Genomic DNA, 8157 nt, shown 5'->3' on the forward strand with positions numbered 1-8157 from the left:
AAATTCAACTTCACAATTCAACTGTTACAATTTTTTTAATGTACAATAATCGGATAAGAAGCAACATACATTGTACATTTATTGATATATCGATCGAAGTCGTTGCACTATGAAACACTCACGTGGCTAAAAATAAACTAGAGAAAAGACATAAAAGCGATACTTTGAAAATAAGTCAGTATGAACATTAACGCACCGCCCCAACAGGAAGGTAATTACTCGTAGCTAATAAATGGAGTGGGAAAATTAGATATAAATAGTGATACGGCATTAACAAGTTGCCGACAAGCTGAGACTGACGATTTACGACAATTACTTCCCATTACTTTTAGGACAGCAAATTTTACTTAGTTATTGTTATCCCCCTATTCTGTATCAAAAAAGGGAACTCGGGATATTGTTGTGACTTGTATGTCACTGGTTAAGGGTCATGACCGAACACAGGGACTGTCTGTGTGCACACGTGTGTGTGAGAGAGAGTGGGAACTTCCAATATCAAAGACTCTGCTATTCTCATATTGTATCAGAAAACCGAGCGATAAGGGGAATATAATTTCACTCGCTTAAAAGTGAGTATACTGTCAATTTGCTCCTGACATTACATAGACAAGCACGCGTAAACTTGTGAAGGACCAGAATTGATGACCGGTATAGCTTATAGATTTTACGACAAAAATTGTACTATTCCATTGTTGTTTGCATGTATAAAACGAAAGAGGAAGTAATATTTAACTATACCGACGACCGTGAAGATTACTAGAAAATGGGTACGTACATTTAAGGTAGAAAACATGTTACGATTTATCACACCAATATATATCCTTATACGTGTGTTTCTGTAAGAGAGGTTATGAAACTTGTCAATCAAAACTGCATGATTTATAATATTGAATATAGAAACGCAATTTTTTTTTATATGACTCATTATGGTAACTTCGAAATTCTGGACCGCTTGACCATGGTGCATGTGAAGTAAGAATGGGAGGTGATCCAATTACTGGTTTTTTTTAGCTCACCTGAACCGAAGGTTCAAGTGAGCTTTTCTGATCGCTTTTTGTCCGTCGTCTGTCTGTCTGTCCATCTGTCTGTTAAACTTTTTACATTTTCGACTTCTTCTCCAGAACCACTGGGCCAATTTCAACCAAACATGGCCAAAAGCATCCTTGGGTGAAGGGCTTTCAAGTTTGTTCAAATGAAGGGCCATGTCCCTTTCAAAGGGGAGATAATCACAAAAATGCAAAAATAGGGTGGGGTTATTTAAAAATCTTCTTCTCAAGTACCACTGAGTCAGAAAAGCTGATTTTTACATGAAAACTTTCTGACATAGTGCAGATTCAAGTTTGTTCAAATCATGGCCCCCGGGGGTTGGATGGGGCCACAAGGGGGGATCAAAGTTTTACATACAAATATATAGGGAAAAACTTTTAAAATCTTCTTCTCAAGAACCACTAAGCCAGAAAAGCTGAGATTTACATGAAAGCTTCCTGACATAATGCAGATTCAAGTTTGTTCAAATCATGGGCCCCTGGGGTTGGATGGGGCCACAATAGGGGATCAAAGTTTTACATACAAATATATAGGAAAAATCTTCTTCTCAAGAACAACTGAGCCAGAAAAGCTGATTTTTACATGAAAACTTGACATAATGCAGATTCAAGTTTGTTCAAATCATGGCCCACGGGGATAGGATGGGGCCATCAAGTTTTACATACAAATATATAAATTAGTTAAAATCTTTTTCTCAATAACCACTGAGTCAGAAAAGCTGATATTTACAAGAAAACTTTCTGACATAGTGCAGATTCAAGTTTGTTCAAATCATGGCCCCCGGGGGGTAGTATGGGGCCACAAGTGGGGGGGGGGGTCAAAGTTTTACATACAAATATAGGAAAAAGCTTTAAAAATCTTCTTCTCAAGAACCATTGGGCCAAAGAAGTTGACATTTACATGAAAGCTTTCTGACATAGTGTAGATTCAAGTTTGCAAAGGGTAGTTTGGGCCATAATAGGGACTAAGGTTTTACATGCAAATATATATGGAAAGTCTTCAGATATGGGCCAAGGTGACTCAGGTGAGCGATGTGGCCCATGGGCCTCTTGTTTCATGATGTCAATGACATTTTTCATAGTCTTCGATCAATTATTGAATAGTGGATATTTGATATAACTAGATACGTCAATAATTAATTGCAATTGCATAATAGGACACGAGTATACATTTACCAATTTATATACATATATGATATACACACGTATATGGTACATTGGGGAGACACATAAATGGACAGATATCGACCGTATAATGATTTTTGTGGGGTAACTTGAGAGTGGCCCAGTGTGCAAGTTTAAATTTAACTTTTAAGGGACACACATTCAATGTCCAGACCTGAACGAACGCCAACAATCTAAGAAGGTATGGATACCCGCCCTTCTCACCCTGTCTCCTGTACTGCTACATGTACCTGGTTTGGAAATTATCATGTGGGGTATATACACAAGCCAATAACATGCACCAGCCTACAGCATCCCCTCGAGGTGGATGTGGCCCCAACCGTCCCCGGTGGTGACCCCATTATAGCAGATTAACTTTGTTTTAACTTGTTAAGACTTTAGTCCTGTAAACTGCTCCCTGCTTTAGAAGCAGGTGGGGGAGACACCCAAGTTTTGGAGCAGAAACTGTCATTACATACCATTACCAACTCCTCAGTTCCGCCACAAATATTGGGGCAATGCTAACTTTCCAGGGAGCTTCAAAAGTCAACTACGTTGCTAGAATTGGGCTGAATCTGGCTTGCCTAATGATTGGGGTCTTTTCCAGGGAGTACAACTGTGACGAAGATGACGTACGTAGTGTGTAGGTTAAATCACGAAGACCTAACATACTTGTACATGTACGGACAGAAATGATCGACATACAATTGGACAATTTATTCATACTTCTCCTAATTATCCTGAGTAAATGTCAACGGCGATGCGGATCTTTAGCGGATCACAAACTTTTCTGTTTATTCTTACACTGAGAGCAAATAAATCCCGCGCATAAAGATCTTCAAAAATTTGATTTCCTTTTTTGAACAGCTTCATTGTTTTGAACACATACCATATGTTGAATTTTTATAACAATGTAATTAAAATGAGTCCCTTCAAAACGTATAAAGAAACTATATATAGTGCGCATGGATACATGGTGTACATGTAAGCAAATTAAGTGTCACAGGCAATTGTACTTGTTTATTGAACGTGTGTATAAATATATCAACTGCAAATAATAGATAAATCCGTAAACATGAAACAAATATTTCATAGTAAAGAAAGTAATTATTTCGCTTTCTGCGGTTGAAAAAACATGGTAAATATTTGAAAATGATATGGGTCTGTTACGACCGATTTATACTCCCTGTCGAGGCCTCATCGACAGTGTGCAAAAGCCTGATTCATGTGACTATTTCTGCGGGAATCTACTACTACAGGTGAGACAGTTAACACACGTCCAGTCTGTAAATAGCACAGTTCGTGTGTACAATTCTGACGAAGCGGCATTCTTGTCCACATACATACTACGGAGCAGCAAACTTCACCGAATAATGAGATTTTGTAACAATAAAGTTTTAACAGACTCGATAATTTCTTTGTTTAAACTTCAAAATTTAACGAACGAGTGTTCAATGTATTGTAATTTAGCTGCGAAAAATACCATACAAAAGGTGCAATATAACGGCCTCATTGGTAATTATAAACATCATAATTATCAAAGCCAATAATTTGATCGATCGGTACTAAATGAAGAACTCAACCATACACTCTGAAATTTTGTCGTACTTAGATGGATAAAGTACAGCAGTCGTTTACTGCAAATGGAAAGTTAAAAGTAATCGCATATTCCCAGACCCATGGAAATCGTGCAGAAAGCCACAGAGAGAAAGATGCTTGTCACGGTATCATAATATCATGGCAGTTTTAAAAAAAAAATGCACGATGATGATTTTTAATTCGCTGTTTCATGATAATTGATTACAGGATGTAAGCAATATGCGTATCATATTGAGTTAAATACGGGTGTAATGAATATAATCATGCATTATTTCGATTGTATTTTTTAAGGGTAAACGTATGGAAGCCCATTATTGTCATTGTAACAGTCAGTATTTCATTCTCTACCCAGAGTTCCGTGCGCTACTCGCACTATACATTCCCTACCCAGAGTTCCGTGCGCGACTCGCACTATACATTCCCTACCCAGAGTCCCGTGTGGTACTCGCACTATACATCCCCTACCCAGAGTCCCGTGTGGTACTCGCACTATACATTCTCTATCCAGAGTTCCGTGTGCTACTCGCACTATACATTCTCTACCCAAAGTTCCACGTGCTACTCGCACTATGAAGCTTGCGATAACGCGCCCTCTGGCGAGAGAATGTCAATATCTACGTTTTGCGAAGTACGGAAACCAATTTAGCCATATTTCTAAGTTCGTGAGACTATATTTAAGATTCTGTGAACAATTACTTATGCCCCCATTTAAAGAAGAAAGGATTACTTGCACTTATCGATCGGTTGACCACATGTTCGCTCAATATCTTGAGAATCATTCACTTGATGGTAATGATATTCCATATATGTTGGTTGGTTATGAGTAGAAGAGGACCCCAATTGATTTTAAGGTTAAAAGGTCAAGGGTGAATCCACTCTGGACATAAGAATATACTTCATTCAATATCTTAATTACCTTTTGCTCAACAGACATCACACTTGGAACACTGGCACATCCTTAAGAGTAGAAAACTCCTATTGATTTTGAGGTCACGTGGTTAAAGGTCAAGGGGCAAATTGGACATAGGAATATACTGTCCACTCATTATCTTGAGAATGCTTTGCTTGACAGACATCAAACTTGGAACACTGCCTGGTACATCATAAGGAGTGGATTATTCCTATTGATTTTGAGGTCACACGGTCCAAGGTCAAGGGTCAAACTGTACATAGGAATATACTGCCCGCTCAATATCTTGAGAACCCTTTGCTTGATAGACATCAAAATTGGTATGCTGGTAAATCCTAAGGAGTAAATGACCCGTATTAATTTTAGGTTCACTTGGCCAAAGGTCAAACTGGACATAGTAATATATTGTCTCCTATATTTCAAGAATCAGTTGCTTGATTGACACCAATCTTGGTACACTGGTACATCCTAAGTCACATGCTCAATCTACTCTGGACATAAGATATTGTCCATTTAATATCTTGAATTGACTAACACTAACCCTAACCCTGGCACTATTATCAATTAAATGATTCATATGTATAACCCTTTTCAATTTCGCATCATGGTGGATATAGGTTTGAGAAACATTTCTTGTTTTCTTTTTTGTTTTGATAGTAGCTTTTTACGTCTAGTTGCTGAATAAACTCTAGAAATATACACCGAGAGTCAGTACAGTAAATCCTGCTAAAAGAAGCATCCACACACGCACACACACACACACACACAATGTACACACACGATGTTCTTCATACTTAATTACCACTATCTTGCTCCTTGAAGATAACCTACTCCAGTTGACAATGAAGTACGAGTCGACTCTCAGGCCCTTTAGGCCTTTGTTTCTACACACTAGGATTAAAATGTATGGCAATTACGGAGCATCGTATCATTGCTGTATTTAAAAGGTGAAAATAACGAACAGTGATCAATCTCATAGCTCATATAAGGAATATAAAATAAAAAGTTGTACAAACACGGATCCCTGGACATACCAGAGATGGGATCAGGTGCCTAGGAGGAGTAAGCATCCCCTGTCGACCTGTCACATCCGCCTTAGGCCTTATGTCCCAATCAAGCAAACGGAAAAATCCGTGGTCAAAATAGTGTGCCAAGAACAGCCTAACAATCGATATGAAACACATCAGATAGCACCTGACTCAATGATAGGTTTAATTGGCAAACTAAATCATTATAACGACCATAGCAATGTTAATTAATTATCAAATTATTATTTGATCTGCATACATTTTTTTCTTTCAGAGTCCACTGGCAGTACGTCTATGCAGCGTGCTTTTTTACGACATGTCTTTCGTACACGATGTATAATGAAAGAGAAAAGTGACGAGAAAAGGGATATTGAATCAGGAGTTCATGACATTGTCGAAGAAATTCTACACGCAGTAGGTCAAACTAACCCCGAATTTCAGTTTTCCAAAATATTACCATCCGGCAGTTTTTATGAAGGAACCAAGATAGGCTGTTTGAACGAGTTTGACTACATGGTAGTTTTAAAAACACTTTCTTCACCAGATGCAGTATTACTTCATAATGGATGCAGTCAATGGTATAAAAAAGTTCAACTACAGTCTTCAAATGAAAGTTTTCAAACGTATTTGCTTCACTGTCATACCACTAGTCATTTATATACTAATTATTTTGGAAACCGTGAATTATTTGTTTTGGACTTTTGGAGGAAGATAGCAGAGACCCTGAAGGCCAAGACATACATTGTAGAGAAACAGTCAGGAAAAATAGCAGCAGATTTAAACCCTTTGCATCTAAAGCAAAAGTTGTATTTCAACTACGAAAAAAACTTTTACATCCCAGAGGTGGACCCAAATTATACAGTAAAAAACCCTCTTGTTCCTATAGAAAACACAGTCATTGGAGTTGATTTAATGATGGCAATAGAGCATCCCAATCCAGATGAAGTTGTGTCTTGTTCTGATTTTCCCTCTGAATTTAAAGACTTGCTTTTTCAGCGTGGTTGTCATATTATTACTAAATCGTGCCATATCGATCATTTCCCTGCGCCAACATGTATGTTCATATCATTTGCAGCCATGGAACTTGAACTGATGGTAAAAATGGATGATCATCATAAGGAAACATATAAAATTCTGAAATCTCTTCTGATAGGAGAAAATGACTTATCAAGAAAGTGCATGAATGTTTCTTCCTATGTGCTAAAAACTGCTTTCCTGTTTCACGTTTACGGCAAAAACAAATGCTTAGATTCCAAACTCCATGTCCCGTGTATCCATGATGTTTTAGACTATCTGTCCTCTTCACTATATAACATGAAAATGCCAACATTTTTCGCCAGGTCCCAGAACACTTGGGGATACATCTTGGAAGTGCCGTGCTTTGCCTGGCCGGAATTTAAAACGAGATTCCCCACACATGCTGAGCTTACTTTTACATTTGCTCTATGTTGGGTAAAACTGTGGCATACTATCATTAAATATATCAAGGCGACTATCGTTGAGACGTCTAATTTAGGTCAGGATCAATGGATGGGAGTCATTGATAAATGCGAATACATGAAAAGGACTACATACTACATACTTGAACGGTATAAATCTAGTGCTCTTCGGGAGGTTTTTCAGGGAACTCTCTCAAGTTCAGATCTTGCTGATAAAAATCTATCCCTATGTTCCGATGAATTGTTCGTTGAATACGTCGAAAAAATGGAGGAATATCATAATATTAAACTGAGATTTTTGTTGTTTCAAAAACGATGAGACACTAACAATTAAATTCCATTGCAATTTTGCAACAAGATTTTGACCAACTTTCAAAAGTCCTGATGAAATCTTGAACCTGTACATTATATATCAGTAATTTGCGCACAGAGATACACTGGCATGAAAGACCATACAAGCGCAAGATTACTTTCACACAATTATTGCTGTTTGACGAAATGTGATTTCTAATATTAAAAGCATCATTTTTGAAATAATTAAGAAATAACTATTGCTATTGTCCTGTTGTTTTATTTAGTAAATTGGTTACTGGTAACACTTTCATTGTTTTTATTGTCTAATGGACGAACGTGTATTTTATCCCTGAAGTATGAAAAGTAGTAAGGATAACAAACAGTGATCAATCTCATAAATCCTATAAGAGACAAAATTACAATGTAAAACATACGGACCCCTGGATATACCAGAGGTGGAATCAAGTCCCTAGGAGAGGTGTATATACCCTGTTGACTGGTTACACCAGCCGTGAGTCCTATATCTGGTAAACAGAGTAATACGTAATCAAGAGAGAAATATCAATTGTTATGAAACACATCAGACAGCATTTGACCCAATGATAGTCTGTATTTACAAAATCAGAATAACGACCAGTTCACGAAATACTGACTGTAAACGAGACTGTTGAAATCCC

The 8157-nt window shown here is 37.5% G+C and overlaps 1 protein-coding gene across 1 annotated transcript; it reads left to right on the top strand.

Annotated features, from left to right (window-relative positions):
- Nucleotides 1-335: 335 nt before the first annotated feature.
- On the top strand, nt 336-7782 carry LOC125652306 (uncharacterized). Its single transcript, XM_048881380.2, has 2 exons — nt 336-767; nt 6022-7782. Exons 1-2 carry the CDS (start codon nt 764-766, stop codon nt 7503-7505), a joined length of 1488 nt encoding a protein of 495 aa, XP_048737337.2. The 5' UTR covers nt 336-763; the 3' UTR covers nt 7506-7782.
- The last annotated feature ends 375 nt before the right edge of the window (nt 7783-8157 follow it).

The sequence above is a fragment of the Ostrea edulis genome, chromosome 5, assembly GCF_947568905.1.
Source record: "Ostrea edulis chromosome 5, xbOstEdul1.1, whole genome shotgun sequence".
In the NCBI taxonomy this organism is placed as follows: Eukaryota; Metazoa; Mollusca; class Bivalvia; order Ostreida; family Ostreidae; genus Ostrea; species Ostrea edulis.